This window comes from Engystomops pustulosus, chromosome 3 (assembly GCF_040894005.1).
Source record: "Engystomops pustulosus chromosome 3, aEngPut4.maternal, whole genome shotgun sequence".
NCBI lineage: Eukaryota > Metazoa > Chordata > Amphibia > Anura > Leptodactylidae > Engystomops > Engystomops pustulosus.
Genome location: NC_092413.1, coordinates 104,553,870 through 104,573,583, shown reverse-complemented (window position 1 = coordinate 104,573,583; position 19,714 = coordinate 104,553,870). Strand labels below are relative to the sequence as shown.

At 42.1% G+C, this 19,714-nt stretch overlaps 1 protein-coding gene across 2 annotated transcripts in view; it reads right to left on the bottom strand.

Moving 5' to 3' along the window:
- The window catches only part of CEP85L (centrosomal protein 85 like), a 105,957-nt gene that overhangs the window by 72,137 nt on the left and 14,106 nt on the right, over positions 1 to 19,714 (bottom strand). Inside the window, exon 1 of one of the 2 annotated variants that reach the window (XM_072141698.1) lies at positions 6,563 to 7,011. The exons of the other annotated variant lie outside the window; for it this stretch is intronic. Coding sequence (XP_071997799.1) covers positions 6,563 to 6,617 — 55 coding nt within the window. The 5' untranslated portion in view covers positions 6,618 to 7,011. Of the gene's footprint in view, positions 1 to 6,562; positions 7,012 to 19,714 lie in introns of those variants that run through there. 2 annotated transcript variants of the gene reach the window in all.

The window sequence follows — 19,714 nt, the reverse complement described above, 5'->3', positions numbered from 1 at the left end:
GCAAGCTCAGCCTGGGCGAGTAGGTATATGCATGGAAGAGTCTTTGGTTTATTAAATTCTAGAACATTCGTTGTTAAAATGTACAACAACACAGCTCTAAGAATTGGTTTTCTTTAGGAGGGATGTAAAAGCACTGGCAGTGGCACCATAACCAAGCTTACTGACTTTCCTATATTAAAGAGGTATTCCCATTTTTCCAAGTAATTGATATTGTTTGAAGAATGAAAAGTTATACACATTTCCAATATACTTTCTGTAACAATTCTTCATGGTTTTCTAGATCTCTGCTTGCTGTCATTCTATAGAAAGCTTCCATGTTTACTACCAGTGGACAGAAATCTGACCATGGTCACACAGGTGCACAGCTTGTTAGTATTACAGATAGTAATCAGAGCTGTGGGTTATAACGAGCCGTGCACCTGTGTGACCATGGTCACATTTCTGTCCACTGGAAGTAAACATAGAAGCTTTTTATAGGATGACAGCAAGCAGAGATCTAGAAAACTGTAAGGAATTGATACAGAAAGTATTTTGGAACATTTTATTATTTTTTATCATACAAACAATAACATTGTCAAAGTGGGAATACCCCTTTAATGTTACCTGCCACAGGTCCCTATAAAACATGTATGACCATGTACCTATAACCCACAGACCTGTGGATGAGAATTCCTGGAAGCCGGTTTAGATTACTTTTCAACCCTTCAAGCTGGGATTCTGTATTACTTGTAAACCACTGATGTGCCCATGTATCTTGGGGCGGCAATGCCCCACCGTTTCAGCCGTAGTAATCTCTAGTATGTTTGTAATGACATTGGACCAGCAGCTGCTTTTTTTTTAAACAATTTAGAACAGTTCTATATTCTCCACAGACCATAGCTGTCAATTTTTAATTACTGGTAATAAAAAAAAACCCCAGTGGTGGCGAACCTATGGCACGAGTGCCAAAGGTGGCCCTCAGAGCCGTTTCTGTGGGCACTCAGGCCATCACCATAGGAAAGAGTTCACCAAACAGGACCAAATCTTCCTGCGGTCCCAGGCAACTTATGAGATGATGCTCTCAGTGCTATTTTACTGCATCATCTTTGGAGGTCATCCTGCTGGACCCACCAATCTTCCTCTACAGAAAGACCCTCTTTCTTTCAACTGTATTGGAGGCCTCAGGGGCTGATACGATTGAAAGATGTGGAAGAACACGTAGTAATAAGTTACTGCTTAAAATGCCACGTTGGCACTTCACAGTAAATAAGTGGATTTCGGTTGTAGTTTGGGCACTCGGTCTCTAAAAGGTTCGCCATCACTGCTCTAGATCATCATCAAGCCATGTATCATTGATAGGAATAGCTCTTAACAAAGAACAGGGCTCTGAGATTCCCACTAGATGAAAAATATAAGACACTTATTACTAGTAGTTCTGTGTGTTAATTTATGAGGAATAACACTGTTTCTGGTGATGTTACTTGCAATTTACACATTTACATTGCAATCCAAGTCGACAAATTTATAGTCATCACTACAAATCTGCTTAGCCTATATAAGGTACATCACATGTGTGTGTAAAATAGTCAATCAACTTTATTCAGTTCCAAAAAAAAAAAAAAAAAAAAAAAAAGCAAAAAGTGCAGTAATGTCCGTGTCCTGTGCTGGGGCTGCTTGCATCATGTTTGCTGATTGCTTCCATACATTCTTCACAATTGCAGCACGGCTAGCCACAAACATAATGAGAAACATCACATAACAGGGCAGCAGATTGTCAGGGCCCGAGACACAGCCCCCAAACCCTCCCCACTTCCTCTAACCAACTACTAAAACATCAGCAGCCGGGCCTGAAAGACAATGGAAACCTCCCATGTACTGGGCCTATGTGCACCTAACATACCTAGAACAAGGTGATTGTCCATGTTCTCAAAGAAACATTTCTAGAACACTTCAGAAGTAGACAGACCAAACACCGGTCAACCGCATTCACCTTCATACCAAACAATGGACCATTAAAAGGCATTATCAAGGGGTATTTCAGTCACATTACACTTAATAGAGGATCACTGTGTGAGAAGTAAGGATCTGATCCTCACTGATGATGAGAACAGAGGTCCCTTGTCAAAAAGAACAGAGTGGCAGATCACACAGCCGTCCTATTCACTGATCCGGATCTCTGAATAAGAACAGCATTTATTGACAGCAAGAAGAGCTGTTGAACATGGTATTCTGGTGTGCAGTCATACAATGACTAAGCTTCATTTCCATAAATCCAGACAGCCTTCCGGATCCACACCTTCCAGCTATCATGTGTGGTTAGATTCCCCCGATCTGTAATGGCCAATATATGAATGAGCAGTCTCACGGCGATACATAGGACGATCTATAGATGAGGGGAGGGGGGAGTAGCGCTCATCCCTCCTCCTCGCCAGCGCTGTGAGGTGTAAATGTACCCTTCTTGACACAACTTACACAATCACTCTCCTCAGGCCTGTGTATAGAACTACTTACCACACCATGTCTATGTCTCAGGAACATAGGTTTACCATTCACCTGCCATACCCCATGGTGTAACATGGGTAACAAGGTAACATGTATAGCTTCCCTTACATCATTTTCCCATGAAGGAAGGATGCAAACTTAGCCTTAGAAAATCCTGGGAATGTGAGCAGATTGTTGTCCTATAAGGCTGTAAGAAGTGTAACATTACACTCATTTCCTTTCAATGACTCAGAAATAAGGCGACCTCCTACATCTGAGATCTGTTCTAAAAGACAGCCAGCAATGAATGAACATTCTTCAATCTACATCATGGATAACACAAGCCACAATCTGAACAACACCGTGGTATGTGGAGCAAACAATGTCAGGCCTGGTGACCCTGTATATAAATGGAGCTTGTATGAGGTTGTACAGCGGTGATCACAGTCACCTACACACTGCAATATTTACACAGCACTTCCCTCTATAGAACTGACTGCAAACAATACTGTGGGCACATGGCTAACCAGGAGAGTGCGTACATGTATACAGCTCCGTATACGCCTAGTGGCCTGAAGAGAGTATACGGCTAGTGGCCTGAGAGTGATGATGATGAGATATACACATACCAATGCCATATATACCAGTCACATAAATAGAGAATACACAAGTATTGCTATACAAGTCCGGTATATACAGAGTACCCAGCAGTGTGTACGTATGCCACTACATGCCATATACGCAGTACCCAGCAGTGTGTACGTATGCCACTACATGCCATATACGCAGTACCCAGCAGTGTGTACGTATGCCACTACATGCCATATACGCAGTACCCAGCAGTGTGTACGTATGCCACTACATGCCATATACGCAGTACCCAGCAGTGTGTACGTATGCCACTACATGCCATATACGCAGTACCCAGCAGTGTGTACGTATGCCACTACTTGCCATATACAGAGTACCCAGCAGTGTGTACGTATGCCACTACTTGCCATATACAGAGTACCCAGCAGTGTGTACGTATGCCACTACTTGCCATATACAGAGTACCCAGCAGTGTGTACGTATGCCACTACATGCCATATACGCAGTACCCAGCAGTGTGTACGTATGCCACTACATGCCATATACGCAGTACCCAGCAGTGTGTACGTATGCCACTACATGCCATATACGCAGTACCCAGCAGTGTGTACGTATGCCACTACATGCCATATACGCAGTACCCAGCAGTGTGTACGTATGCCACTACATGCCATATACAGAGTACCCAGCAGTGTGTACGTATGCCACTACATGCCATATACGCAGTACCCAGCAGTGTGTACGTATGCCACTACATGCCATATACGCAGTACCCAGCAGTGTGTACGTATGCCACTACATGCCATATACGCAGTACCCAGCAGTGTGTACGTATGCCACTACATGCCATATACGCAGTACCCAGCAGTGTGTACGTATGCCACTACATGCCATATACGCAGTACCCAGCAGTGTGTACGTATGCCACTACATGCCATATACAGAGTACCCAGCAGTGTGTACGTATGCCACTACATGCCATATACAGAGTACCCAGCAGTGTGTACGTATGCCACTACATGCCATATACAGAGTACCCAGCAGTGTGTACGTATGCCACTACATGCCATATACAGAGTACCCAGCAGTGTGTACGTATGCCACTACATGCCATATACAGAGTACCCAGCAGTGTGTACGTATGCCACTACATGTCATATACGCAGTACCCAGCAGTGTGTACGTATGCCACTACATGCCATATACGCAGTACCCAGCAGTGTGTACGTATGCCACTACATGCCATATACGCAGTACCCAGCAGTGTGTACGTATGCCACTACATCCCATATACAGAGTACCCAGCAGTGTGTACGTATGCCACTACATCCCATATACGCAGTACCCAGCAGTGTGTACGTATGCCACTACATGCCATATACAGAGTACCCAGCAGTGTGTACGTATGCCACTACATGCCATATACAGAGTACCCAGCAGTGTGTACGTATGCCACTACATGCCATATACAGAGTACCCAGCAGTGTGTACGTATGCCACTACATGTCATATACGCAGTACCCAGCAGTGTGTACGTATGCCACTACATGCCATATACGCAGTACCCAGCAGTGTGTACGTATGCCACTACATCCCATATACAGAGTACCCAGCAGTGTGTACGTATGCCACTACATGCCATATACAGAGTACCCAGCAGTGTGTACGTATGCCACTACATGCCATATACAGAGTACCCAGCAGTGTGTACGTATGCCACTACATGCCATATACAGAGTACCCAGCAGTGTGTACGTATGCCACTACATCCCATATACGCAGTACCCAGCAGTGTGTACGTATGCCACATGCCATATACACAGTACCCAGCAGTGTGTACGTATGCCACTACATCCCATATACACAGTATACAGCAGTGTGTGTGTATACCACATCCCATATACACAGTATACAGCAGTGTGTATGTATACCACATCCCATATACACAGTATACAGCAGTGTGTGTGTATACCACATCCCATATACACAGTATACAGCAGTGTGTGTGTATACCACATCCCATATACACAGTATACAGCAGTGTGTGTGTATACTACATCCCATATACACAGTATACAGCAGTGTGTGTGTATACTACATCCCATATACACAGTATACAGCAATGTGTGTATGTATACTACATCCCATATACACAGTATACAGCAATGTGTGTATGTATACTACATCCCATATACACAGTATACAGCAATGTGTGTATGTATACTACATCCCATATACACAGTATACAGCAGTGTGTATGTATACCACATGTCATATACACAGTATACAGCAGTGTGTGTGTATACCACATCCCATATACACAGTATACAGCAATGTGTGTATGTATACTACATCCCATATACACAGTATACAGCAGTGTGTATGTATACCACATGTCATATACACAGTATACAGCAGTGTGTGTGTATACCACATGTCATATACACAGTATACAGCATTGTGTGTGTATACCACATCCCATATACACAGTATACAGCAGTGTGTGTGTATACCACATCCCATATACACAGTATACAGCAGTGTGTGTGTATACCACATCCCATATACACAGTATACAGCAGTGTGTGTGTATACCACATCCCATATACACAGTATACAGCAGTGTGTGTGTATACCACATCCCATATACACAGTATACAGCAGTGTGTGTGTATACCACATCCCATATACACAGTATACAGCAGTGTGTGTGTATACCACATCCCATATACACAGTATACAGCAGTGTGTGTGTATACCACATCCCATATACACAGTATACAGCAGTGTGTGTGTATACCACATCCCATATACACAGTATACAGCAGTGTGTGTGTATACCACATCCCATATACACAGTATACAGCAGTGTGTGTGTATACCACATCCCATATACACAGTATACAGCAGTGTGTGTGTATACCACATCCCATATACACAGTATACAGCAGTGTGTGTGTATACCACATCCCGTATACACAGTATACAGCAGTGTGTGTGTATACCACATCCCATATACACAGTATACAGCAGTGTGTGTGTATACCACATCCCATATACACAGTACACAGCAGTGTGTGTGTATACTACATCCCATATACACAGTACACAGCAGTGTGTATGTATACTACATGTCATATACACAGTATACAGCAGTGTGTATGTATACTACATGTCATATACACAGTATACAGCATTGTGTGTGTATACCACATCCCATATACACAGTATACAGCAGTGTGTGTGTATACCACATCCCATATACACAGTATACAGCAGTGTGTGTGTATACCACATCCCATATACACAGTATACAGCAGTGTGTATGTATACTACATGTCATATACACAGCTGTACGGGGCAGTCTTTGTTGTGGCTGCGGTATATAACGGTGCTGTGGCAGCTGTGAGCGGGTGTAGTGAGGGGCAGCCGGGCACATGTCAGGGTCCGGGGGAGGAGAGACTCTTTGTACAGTCCCAGGACAGTAAGTTCATGGTCAGGCGCCACTTACCTGTGGTGAAACTGTTGAACCCGGAGCCGTAATCCGAGATCATCCTCCCCCACATACCTGCGGGGGGCGTCACAGCAGATCACAAGGGGCAGAGATAGCAGCGATCGCACAGTACAGATCCCAGATCGGAGCGGCCTGTGTAGCGGCCAGTGCTCGGTCACTTCTTCATCCTCTGCTTGCGATCCCAAGCTCGGTGTCCCCCCGGTCGTGCTGCAGCTGCGGGCATAGCCTCCCCTCACGTGAGGGCTTTGTGTGGAAGCCGCGGGGGTCTCGGAGGGCTCAGCAGGGCCGGGATGCTGTGCTTAAGTCCTGTCTGGATTACGTGTGGAGGGTGGGAGATCTGAGGAACAGGGAAGGAGGAGCGAGGACTGAAAGCACAGCAAGCCACTCGCCTCCTGACACCTCCAGTGCGCTGCAGTGCCCGCAGCTACCGCCAGGGGGAGCCCTCAGCTGCAGGCTGTCACAGTTTGACGTCAGCGTAACGTGTTCCTTTCCGAAATTACACGCGACAAAGAGCGAATCCCCGGACTGCAAGATGGGTATTAACCCGTTACCGACACTGCCCTACTGTCATGGGGACTTGTTCTACTTCATACTCCAGGAAATGTACTGAGAAGCAGAAAAACAATTGTATATGCAGTACAATTGATAGAAAACACAGTTGCACATTGTCGTATAGGCTTTCTATTTACATTGTATAATGTGCGGAGCAAATGGCACACGCTTTTTATTTTTTGGGTACCGATTTTTTGTTCGATCGTGTACATACCACATTTATATCTTTTTTGTTATGTTTTAATACCTTTAAAAAAAATTGTAAATCTTTTGGAAAAAAAGGTGTGTTTTGTGGGATGTGTGGAGAAATGACAAAGTGGTCATTCAAATGTTTTTTCCCATTACACTGTGTACTGAGGGACATAATCCTTTTAGAGTTAGATAGATTGATGATATCTAACATGTTTATGATTAAGTCTGTTAAAACTTCTGTTTTAGGGAAAGGAAGGGGATTTAAACTTTTAGCATTTAAAAAAATATATATTTTTACTTTGTTTTTATTAGGGCCCCTAGGGTACTTGAGCCCTATGGGGTCTGATCTCTGACACAATATGCTGCAATACTATTGTATTGCAATATATTGTACATTCAGTGGTTCAATATTAGACAATGCCTCCAGCTACGACAACCAAGGCAGTTTAAGTAAGCCTCCCAGCTAGCATAGCAACTAATCAGCGCCCACTGATGATTGAATTCAAAATGGCCATCATTGGATCCCCATGCCCCACCATCACTTAAAGTGGTGTTCCCACTTCGGCAAATTAATGTTATTGTTTGTATGATGAAAAACAATACAATTTTCCAATATACTTACTGTATCAATTCCTAACAGTTTTCTAGATCTCTGCTTGCTGTCATTCTATAGAAACTTTCTATGTTTCTTCCAGTGGACAGAAATCTGACCATGGTCACACAGGTGCACAGCTCGTTAGTATCATAGAGAGTAATCAGAGCTGTGTGATATAACGAGCCGTGCACCTGTGTGACCATGGTCAGATTTCTGTCCACAGGAAGGAAACATAGAAGCTTTCTATAGAATGACAGAAAGCAGAGATCTAGAAACCGTCAGGAATTGATACAGAAAGTATATTGAAAAATTGTATAACTTTTCATTGTTCAAACAATATCAATTACTCGTTGAAATGGAAATACCCCTTTAAATGCTGTAGTCTTGTTTGACTACGGCACCTAAATGGTTAACACCCACGATTGTTCCATGCATGGATCCCGGGTGCTAGCAGCGGGTGTTTTCTGTATAATGTAGCGGACACCTGCTGTGCATGGAGATGGTTCGGCCCGTGAGCCCTCTCTGTACATCTTTAATGATGCAGACAGTAATAGTATAGTGTGCACCATTTAAGGGGAACTGACCCAAAGTCACTCTCATGTACACCTCTTTGTAAGGCCCCTTCCACACTTGCGTTGCAGATCACGTCAGAGTTTGATCAGGGTGCGATCAGGGTTTGGTCAGTGAAAAACGCACATTTTGCATCAGAGTGCAATCAGTTTTCAGTCAGAGTTTGTTCAGTGTCTCAGTTTTTCACGCGCATTTTCAATGCAATTTCAATGCATTTTTCACACGCAGAAAATGCGCGTGAAATGGACTCAGGACTGAGGTCTATCTTTTCTATGGCAATTGATGCGTGAAAAACGCATTGCACTTGTATGTGACTCAGAGTGCAGTGCGTTTTTGATGCATCTCCATAGACTTGTATGGTGCGTTTTTCACGCGCGTGACTTGCAAAAGTAGAGCATGTCGAGATTTAAACGTGCGTTAAAAAAAACGCGCGTGTGTGCGTGAAAAAAATGCAAGTCTGAAAAGACCCATTGGTTACAATGGGTCAGAGTGCAATGCAAGTTCTGCGCGTCAAAAGCACGTGCAAAAAACGCGTGTGAAAAACGCAAGTGTGAAAGGGGCCTAAGAGATTGTTTTCCTGCATTTTCCATGGAGCAGGTGACATCACAGTGACCACAGTGACCAACAGAAGGTCAACAGATTGAGGAATCTGGAAGAGAGAAGAATAATAGAATTTTGAAAGACAATCAATGAAAGAACTTCAAACCTGTCATGGGGGAAACACAGCATAACTTCACAAGGAAGTTATGAAGTTATGGTGCATCTTATCCAGATCCAGATACATTTCTAGAATCTGGGGAGTGGGGCAAATGCCTTCCTGGCTCTGCCTGTTCTCCAGCATTCTTGGATGAAAAGATAAACAGTACTCTTGTACTGTTGCAGCAAGAACCATTTTTCTATGATCTTCAAGTAAGAAGTTCTGAAACCTGATGCCAGGTTCTGAGGTTAAAGTACACTGGACATCGGTGGAAGGGGCTCTAGAATCCTCCTAAGGGTGGTGACACACGTGGCGTTTTTGGGCCGTTTTTAGTAGTGCGTTTTCAGATTTTGACCAGTTTGAATTAAGATAATTGGTTAAACCTGTCAAAAACGCATGCGTTTTCTAAAAAACGCATGCCTTTTTTAATGCATGCGTTTTTTACGATCTGAAAACACACTAACTAAAAACGGTTCAAAAACGGCCCAAAAAACGCCACATGTGTCACCAGTGAACAAAATAACACATTCTCTAATTAACAAAAATACAGCAATTCACATCGTGTGCGTTTTGAAAACGGATTGTTGACAGCAATGTTATTAGGCAAATCTCCTCAGCTGCTCTGATGCATTTGAAAACGTTAATGCGTTAATGCAAAAAAATGCAGCCTAAGGCTATATTCACACAATATATGCCTCCGTATACGCACACGTCAGTGCCGGGGAGAGAAGGAGGGGGTGAACGCCCCTCTCCACAGTAATATATGGCGCACTGCGCCATATTCCGGGGGAAGATAGGACATGTCCTATCTTTCTCCTGGCTACGGAGCGGTATGGTGTCGCACGTTTGCAGTACGGTGCCATGCGCCCATTGTTGTGTATGGGGGATGTATATACATTGGCTGTATATACGTCCCCCATATGTTTGTGTGAATGTAGCCTTAATCTGCAAGCTATAGACAGATAAGGCCTTTATCCAGGGGAGGGGGAGGGAGGTATATAGCAGTGCTAATAGTGTATGTCATGGCTGTTATAGCAGAGCTGAGAATGTCATGTGTGATCTCATCTCTGATCTGTCTCATCTCTTTTTCTATGTGTCAGGTATTAATAGAGGGTTAAGAAGGTAAAATAAAGTGTATATAAATCTGGACCCTGATAATCTAAGCACATTGTCAGTAGACAGCCTCTCACACAGTATTAGAGGGATCATATTGGGGCACATTTACTATGTGCAGTTTGTCTGTGTGCAGAGGACGCCAGAAATCCTGAACCTGTTCCTCATTAATCTGGCGCCCCCTGCACTGCCCCAATATAGTTAATTACAGGCGGTCCCCTGGTTGGCTCAAGCAGCAACATTTTATTATTTTTATTCCATACCCTTATAAAAAAATGGCTGGGCCATTACACAAGCTCTTATATCTCTTGTGTCACCCCCTCATCCTCATAGACTGTAAGCTCTTGTGTCACCCGCTTTATCCTCATAGACTGTAAGCTCTTGCAAGCAGGGCACTCAGTCCTATTGTTTCATATGACTGTTATTACTTTGTAATGTCTTATTTTATTTTTATATGTACCCCAGAAACTGTAAAATGTTACAGAAACATAAAAAACTATATGAGTATGCTTCCATTTGGTTATAGAGGCTCTAACCTGAGGTAGATATATCAGATGTCAAAAGTGGCAATACCCTTTAATCCCTTCATGGCTGCCCATCGTAAATATATGTTGCGCATCTCAAGGGTGGAAACCTCTCCATACGTGGCAGGTGTCAGCTGTATAATGCTAGCACTGATCATGGCAGTTAAACTGTTTGGTATCATAGTATCATAGTATATAAGGCCGAAAAAAGACTCAAGTCCAACCTTTAAAGAGAACCCGTCATGCAAAATAACCCCCCTAAACTAAATATATTTTCATAAACTGCCATTAGAGAGCATTGCCTCTATCCCTTCATTGTCCCTCTACATGCCTGTAAACCTAAGCAATGAGGTCCTAAAGCTGTATGCAAATGACCTGTGAAATGTCCAATGAAGCATTAGCATATTCAAGCTGTCCACTCTATTCATGAGTGGGAGGTACAGCCACACCCCCAGTGCATGACTGACAGCCTGTATAATGACATGAGGCTGTATAATGATGTGCTTCCTGGTGCTGGCGCCCCCTGCAGCCTGTGTGTGCATGTGTGTGTGTTTAGGAGAGATACAACAGCTCCAGGATGCAGCCATGTTACAGCAGAACATGTCAGATTCATGTGTAGCTGATGTCTGTGTCTCTCACCTGTATATTAGGAGGATGCAGCATGTCAGCAGATGCAGCACACACACTAGCCATGCTTTACTATACATTACACACAGACATGAGCAGGGGGAGGAGAGGGGAGGGGTAACAGGGGTGACATCACTGCCTCTGACCATGTGACCAGCCTCATTTACATGATAAAAAATAGATGATTTTACAATGATTAATGTATGAAATAACTAGATAAAGGCTGGGATGGGATCCTTGTGAGCTGCTCCAACAGGTAGTAGTGACAGGACAAGTGACACAGACCTGATGACAGGTGTCCTTTAAGAATTAAATAAATGTTTTATCCCCATAACCTGTGATATTTTTTCTCTCCTTGAACATGTACATAGAGTCCGCCATAACAACCTCCTGCAGCAGAGAGTTCCATAGTCTCACTGCTCGTACAGTAAAGAACCTTTGTCTATGGTGATGGTAGAATCGCCTCTCCTCTAGGCGTAGAGGATGCCCCCTTGTCCTGGTCATAGGCTTAGGTATAAAAAGATCTTTGGAGAGATCCTTGTACTGTCCGTTCAGGTATTGGTACATTGTAATGAGGTCTCCCCTCAGTTGTCTTTTTCTAAACTGAATAATCCCAAATTTGTAATCTGTCATTGTATTCTAATCCCCCCATTCCCCTAATAATCCTGGTTGCTCTCGTCTGCACTCATTCCAGCTCTACTATATCCTTTTTATACACTGGTGCCCAAAACTGAACACAATATTCCATGTGTGGCCTGACCAGTGATTTGTATAAGGGCAAAACTATGTCTTTATCATGAGAATCTATTCCTCTCTTGATACATCCCATAATTTTAATTGCTTTAGCAGCAGCCGCCTGGCTCTGGTCAATAAAATTAAGTTTACCATCTACCAATACCCCCAAGTCCTTTTCAGCTCCAGTTTTACCAAGTAATTGACTATTTAGAACATAATTATACTTTTTGTTTCCACGGCCCAAGTGCATAACTTTACATTTATCTACATTAAACCTCATCAACCATTTCTCTGCCCACTCCTCAAGCTTCCACAAATCCCTCTGTAATGCTAAACTATCGACCTCAGTATTTATTACTTTATACAGCTTAGTATCATCTGCAAATATTGAAACTTGACTGTCTAAACCACCACCATTAATAAAAATATTAAAAAGAAGTGGCCCCAATACTGACCCCTGTGGCACTCCACTGGTAACGTCAACCCAATCTGAGAATGTGCCATTAATAACGACTCTCTGTTTTCTATCACTAAGCCTATTGCTTACCCAAATACACAGATTTTCCCCTAGTCCCAGCAGTCTCATTTTATATACCAACCTTTTATGCGGCACAGTGTCAAATGCCTTTGAAAAGTCCAGATATACAACATCCACAGCGTCTCCCAGATCCAGTCTGGAACTTACCTCCTCGTAGAAACCAATGAGATTAGTCTGACAGGACCGATCTCTCATAAACCCATGCTGACACTGGATTATAAGGTTATGCACAGTGAGATACTCCATGATAGCATCTCTAACAAACCCCTCAAATATTTTCCCCACCACAGAAGTTGGGGGGGTATATTGGTACCACATTTGCTATGGGCCAGTCTTGTGGAACATAACCAGTCCTCAGTGAATCTTCAAATATTAAAAATAACGGTTTGTCTATCACGGTACATAGTTCACGCAGAACCCAGGGGTGTATGCCATCTGGCCCCAGTGATTTATCTATCTTCGTGGCTGTTAGGCAGTTCCGTTCCTCTTCCTGCATTAAACTGTTGACACTCCAAGGAGAATTTACATTATTTCTCATTGTGTCTTCCACCAGGGGATTTTCCTGGGTAAAGACAGTCAAGAAGGCAACATTCAGTAGGTTGGCCCTTTCTTACTAGGCTTATTTGTATGTTTTGTGCCAGTGGATATATTTGATATATTTTTCTTTTATTAAAGTGCTGAGGCGTTCAGTGTTACCGGTCACCTTATAGAATATTATGAGATATTGTAACATAATATCTCATCCCTTGTAGTCAGCAAATTATTATAAAATCCTGCTGATGTTACAGAACTACGTGCCAGCTACTCATAGGCACAAGAGAGATTTTAGAATTTTAAAGGACATCTAACATCAGATTACCTGATGATAGATGACCATTATGTGTCTCCCCATCCCATCCCTGTGGGTCCCAAGCTTCATTTCTTATATCTTTACATGGGCGCATTTCTGTAAAAAATAAGTTTATAAGATATGCAAATTAGCCTGTGGTCCTGTGGTGCTCTGCAATATCATTTATGTAAGCCCCGGGCATGTTCTGAGAGCTGGTGAGATTTGAAAAGAGAGCCAATGATATTGCTGGCTCTCAGAACATGGCTGGCATTACATTACGGTGGAGATGAGCTAATTTGCATATCTTTTAAACTCATTTTTTACAGAAATGCCGCCATGCAAAGATATAAGAAATGTGGGACACACAGGGATGAGACGTATGTAATCTGATGGTAGATGTCCTTTAAGTCTCTTCTTCCATAAATCCAACAACTGAAGGCTTCTGAATGTCCAGTATGTGTGACATTTATGGCACGTTGCAAGTACCCTACCATAGATAGAGCAAAACCACAATGAAATCACTAGAGCCTACAGTATGCACTGCTAGCAATAATACAATTAATGGAAATAAATTAAAGATGAAACTTTTAGACACTTATGTATATATACTTTAATGCCCAAAATTTACAAAGGAATGAAAACACAGGAGAAATGAATAAATTAAGATTAACAAAAATAATAGATTATATTATCTAGATGTTTGACTCTCAATGCTAAATGTTGCTGCTAAAACTTTCAATGTTTGTGTGCGTCATGGCATTAACACATGCAACATGCTCCCATTTACATAAAGCATTGATTGGTGTCTGTTCCCTTCCCTTTACATGAACCTATGTAAATTGTCAATGATTGGTGCTTGTTATAGATAGAATGGGGCACATTTACTTACCCGGTCCAAAGGATTTCCCGAAAGTGCATTGTCCGACGATAATGCAATATGCTGCGATTCCCTAAGATCTTGCGCCCGATATCCTGCATGTGCCGCTCAGGTCCTGGTGCACGTATGTGCATTGTCTTGCAACCCAATTTTAAAGTTAAATACCGCAGTTTGTCTGAATCAGTCGGATCATCTGACAACCTGCCCCCCGATTTGTTTCGCATGAAAGCCGGCGCCGCTGCGCCAAAATCTGATCGCGTGCCACACAATCCGCTTCTAAATGCCTCTCACAGCGGCGCAAATCCAAAAACGTCGGAATATCCGACTAAAGTGTGGTCCGCGGGACCCTTTGTAAACAAGCCCCGTTATCTGCCTTTGTAAATGGGAAAGAAACCATACCTATGTTACATGTAGAGCAGTGATGGCTAACCTATAGCACTGGTGCCAGAGGTGGCACTCAGAGCCCTTTCTGTGGGCACCCAGGCCATCACCAGAGAGGACTCCCGGTATCTTCCTGCAGTCCCAGACAGCCCAGGACTTGCTGTGCAGAGGTATTTTAAAGTGACAGCGCTACCAGGGACTATTTTCTGCTTTATTGGTGTCCTCAGGGTGCTGGTATCAATTAAAACTGTGACAGAGAAGGGAGTATAAATCACAAATTAAATTTTTGGGTTGGCACTTTGCGATAAATAAGCGGGTCTTTGGTGTAGTTTGGGCACTCGGTCTCTAAAAGGTTCTCCATCACTGATGTAGAGTGACAACTTTCATTGCAGTTATGTCTTAAGGGAGGTCATCTGTCAATTTCCTTCTTATTACAGTTTCTAAGAGTAACATGTTGGGCCCGTTGCTTCACACTGCATCTCTGATTGTTAATGTTGAAGGAAAGGAGGTTAATACAGGGAGAGCTTATTTTCATTTTATGGATATATCTGCCAGCCATTAGATACTTTAGTTGATGGCTGTAAGGCCTCATGTACATGATGGTATGCTCGCCTGGGCTGTAGCCGGAAGTTAAAGATAGGAGGAGTGAACGTTCCTTACACATTCCTCATAGAAAGCCAACCAGCTTGGTCACTGTGTGCTCACTACACCGTCACCAGGTGACATAGACCGTCATAGATCATGGCTCCCCATACGGTGTGCATGATGCCTAACAATGTGAAAGAACATTACTATGGAAAGGCCCGTGATAACAGGAACATGAGTGTTATTTTTATATTGGGCCCATAAAATAACACCATCAATATTTTACTTTGGTTGTAGAATACTAAAGGGATTTTCCAGCAGCACGTCTGACCTTCCTTCCATTAATAGTCTCAATCAGAAGCACTAAGCCTTCTTTGGCTGCTGCCATATGAGTAAGAAAAGTAGATTAGGAGGAATGTCATAATTCTTATTAGAACGTTAAGGCCAATGACTGGAACTTCAGCACCTACAGTCTGGACCAACTGTTAACCGGTGCAATCAGTCCGGGCCATACCATTAGAACAGGTAGACAGAACAGAGGGAAAATTTTTTATTTAGTTGTTTTTTTAACTTCTGCCCCATTTTCCTGGGGTTTTTCCTTAAATTTACGAATAAATTACACACACTTTTATCTACCGAACCACAGATACAGACAGTTAAAGAATTAGGCGGGTACTGGATATTTATCAGGAATGCACATTCAATGGGGGTATTTATTACCATGTTGTCTGGTTTCTTGTATTACATTTTGAGATTTTTGTTGTGGGGGTTGAGAATTTTGTCTCAACGAAGACAAAAAGTCATACAAGAATCCATACAAAGTGGTGACAAATGAGGGGAATTTATCAGTGCTTCTATGGCAGTTTACTTTTGGGGCTATGCCACCTCCAAGCCATGTGGGCGTGGAAGGGCATGGCTGCTGAGGAAAGGGGCTGGCACAGGGCGTTTGCAGGTTTTTATGCAAAACTATCAGGTCAGACCCAGTTTTGCGCGCTGGCGCTGCTGCCTGGCAGGTACATAAAGAGGTTTACGCCTTTTTATGTATCCGCCACGACAAGGGGGGTGTGACCCTTATCATATGTTGGAACACGACCGCCGGTGTGTTATAAATTCCCCCCTTTGTGTTTAACTGCTTACATATCTGGTCCTGTTGCTGGTCAACATGAGATTCTTATCTTTAATATGACACCTAAAGCATGTTTCTAAGTACAACAGAACTGAAAATAAGGCACCTGAAGTAACAGTTCTCTTCCATCCTCAAAAATTAATCTCTGGCAAAATATGACTCTTCTTTGCTCATATTCACATGACTTTTGATAGGTAAACAGGTATGATTTCACATAAAAGAAGGAATTCTAGAAAGGACATTTCATACTCTGTCTAAAGGGGATAGTTTAATGGGGTAACAGTGTCCCTTTAACTGGTTTTGGTTTCAAAAGGGCCTATTTATGTAACCTAAGAAATGAACTGTGACAAATGTGACGTAAGGTAAATTGAGCCTTAAACCCTGAACGCTATATGCCTAGTGATTGGTATCTCCTGACTGATAGCCACCTGTTTCCTTCCTTCATATTGGGCACTTACGCAATGTTTTGGCAGACTGTTTATTCACAGCAGACAGCCCCCTCTTTGACATTTACAGCCCAAAGTTTTCTTTCCTTCAATTATTTCCATGAATTAGGACAACAATCTATAGGTCAAACATATTCCATAATATGGCAACAATGCTGGTCCTATGTTGCTTTAACTAATATTGGACATAAAAATCTTGTCCCACAAGACCACAATCAAGTTGTCACATGCTCTTTATCATAAAAAAAAATAAAACTATATTAACTTTGGCTTCATACTGAATATTTTAGGGATGAAATATTTTTGGCAGGTGCTCATGGCTGACTACATTATGTTCTTTACAGAATGAAATGTAAATTACAATGTAGAGTTTATAGAAAGAATAAAAGTTTTTAAAGAATTGACCATAAATAGTTACAGAAAATAGTCTGATAGTAGAGCTCTAAATATACCTGTGCAATGTGAGGATTAAGCCAGCTGCAGCTCTTATTTACTTATTGAGGATCACCATTTAATTGCATTAGGAAAAAAGTCACGCACAGCCTTTAATTTCTATACAAATATGGGTATGCTATAGGATGGATAGTTTTGGACTTCAAGATAATCCCCCTTTCCATAAGCCATACTTCAGCTGTCCTAAAAGTCATAAAACTGTTACAAAACCCTCTAACACACTTGATAAATGTGGCAGAAAGTGTTTAAGACGTTTTAATGCAAATTAAATATTTCAGTATGCGTTATTTTTCTTATCCATGTTTATTGTTTGTTATTCTGAAATTATGGGTGATACTTTCTATCAAAATAGTGGCATTTAGGGCACATTTTCATTATTACAATTTATGACATATCCACGGAATACAGTGGCTACAAAAAGGATTCAGACCCCATTAAATTTTTCACTCTTTCTTGCATTGCATCCAAATGGTAAGATCAAAAAAGTTATTGTTAATGTACACTCTGCACCCCATCTTGACAGAAAAAAAACTGAAATGAAGATATCTTTTCTAACTTATTAAACAAGTCATATGTCTCCTCAGTTGAAGATATATGAAAGCCGAGTACAGTTTGCAAAACAACACATGGAGGACTCCCAGACTATGCGAAATAAGATTCTTTGGTCTAATCAGACGAAGATTGAACTTTTTGGTGTCAATTCTAAGCAGTATGTGTGCAGAAAACCAGGAACTGCTCATCACCTGCCAAATACAATCCCAACAGTAAAATATAGGGGTGACAGCATTATGCAATGGAGGTGTTTTACAGCTGCAGGGACAGGACGACTAGTTTCAATTGACGGAAAGATGAACGAGGCTAAGTGCAGAGATATCCTGGATGAAAACCTCTTTCATAGTGCTTTGGACCTCAAACTAGGCTGAAGGTTCACCTTCCAACAAGACAATGACCCCAAGCACACAGCTAAAATAACACAATAGTGGCTTCAGAACAACTCTGTGACCATTATTGACTGGCCCAGCTAGCGCCCTGACCTAAATCTAATTGAGCTTTTCTGAAGAGACTTGAAAATGGCTGTCCACCACTGTAGTGTCCAACTACAGAGGTTCTGCAAGGAAGAATGTCAGATGATCCCCAAATCCAGGTGTATTGCATCATTCCTAAGTAGACTCATGGCTGTACTAGCTCAAAGGGTTCTTCTATTTAATACTGAGCAAAGCGTCTTGTTTAATAAATTAGCAAAATATCTTAGTAAAATTTTTTTTTTTAAAGAGGTCTGAATACTATCCATACTCACTGTATGTCATAAATTCAGGGTAGGTCCGTGTCCCAGGCAAGGGTTCTGCAGCTGTCTAGAGAATGGGGGTCCATTGACCCCCTTCCCACTTCTGGGTCAAATGTACAGTTTGTTGTGCATGTACAGTTACTCTATATTCAAGTCTATGGGAGCAACAGAAGTAGCCAAATATATAGAATTGAACTTGTGGTTCATAACGTGTAAGCAGTTTTTTAAATGTACACTTCTGTTTTTAATGGTTTTCAAAATAAAATTGTAACCAGAAATGAAGGCTAATCCTTTAGTTCCCTATTCAAACTGAAGAAGTTTAGCTTGTTTTCCTGTTTGAAAGCCTCTTCTTTGTATTGAGAGCATAGTAACATGCTTTACATCTGCAAAGTTACAACTGAATAAAAAACAAGACTTCGGCAATGTCAGACAGTAGAGACCAAAATACAGATTTGGTCCTAGTCCGTCCATAGTGCACAACACCAAAAACAACATATCAGCACACACTCCAGATTAGAACTGTCAAGCATGGTTGTGGGTAGGTGATGATTTAAGTGCGCTTTCTAGCCACAGGCCTTGGGCTCTCTGCAGTCAGCAAATCATAATCATGCATACCACATTATTATCAAACAACTAGAGTCATGCAAATCACAAACTGCCTGAAAAAGAAAATGCGGGAAGTTTTAAAAGTATTAAAATTCACTCCTCTGGCACTCTGGCTTGTATATCTACTAAGAGGTTACCTCTAGTAAATGCCACGGTGCCTCATGTGCCATGCATGGCAGAAAAGCAGGGAAACTGGCGAGGACAGGGAAACTGGAGAGTATTTTCATACCTTCTCCACCAGAAAACTGGCAGAGAAGTCATAATAAATCTATCCTATTGTGATGCACTCAAGTCCAAAACTGAGTTCAATAGACTTAAACTTAACGAAGCGTAGTTCAAACTGAGTTCAAGTATAATCTAATTTCCTAGATGACGTTATATTCAACAGTTTCTCCTCAGGATTTTAGTAGCAGCAGGA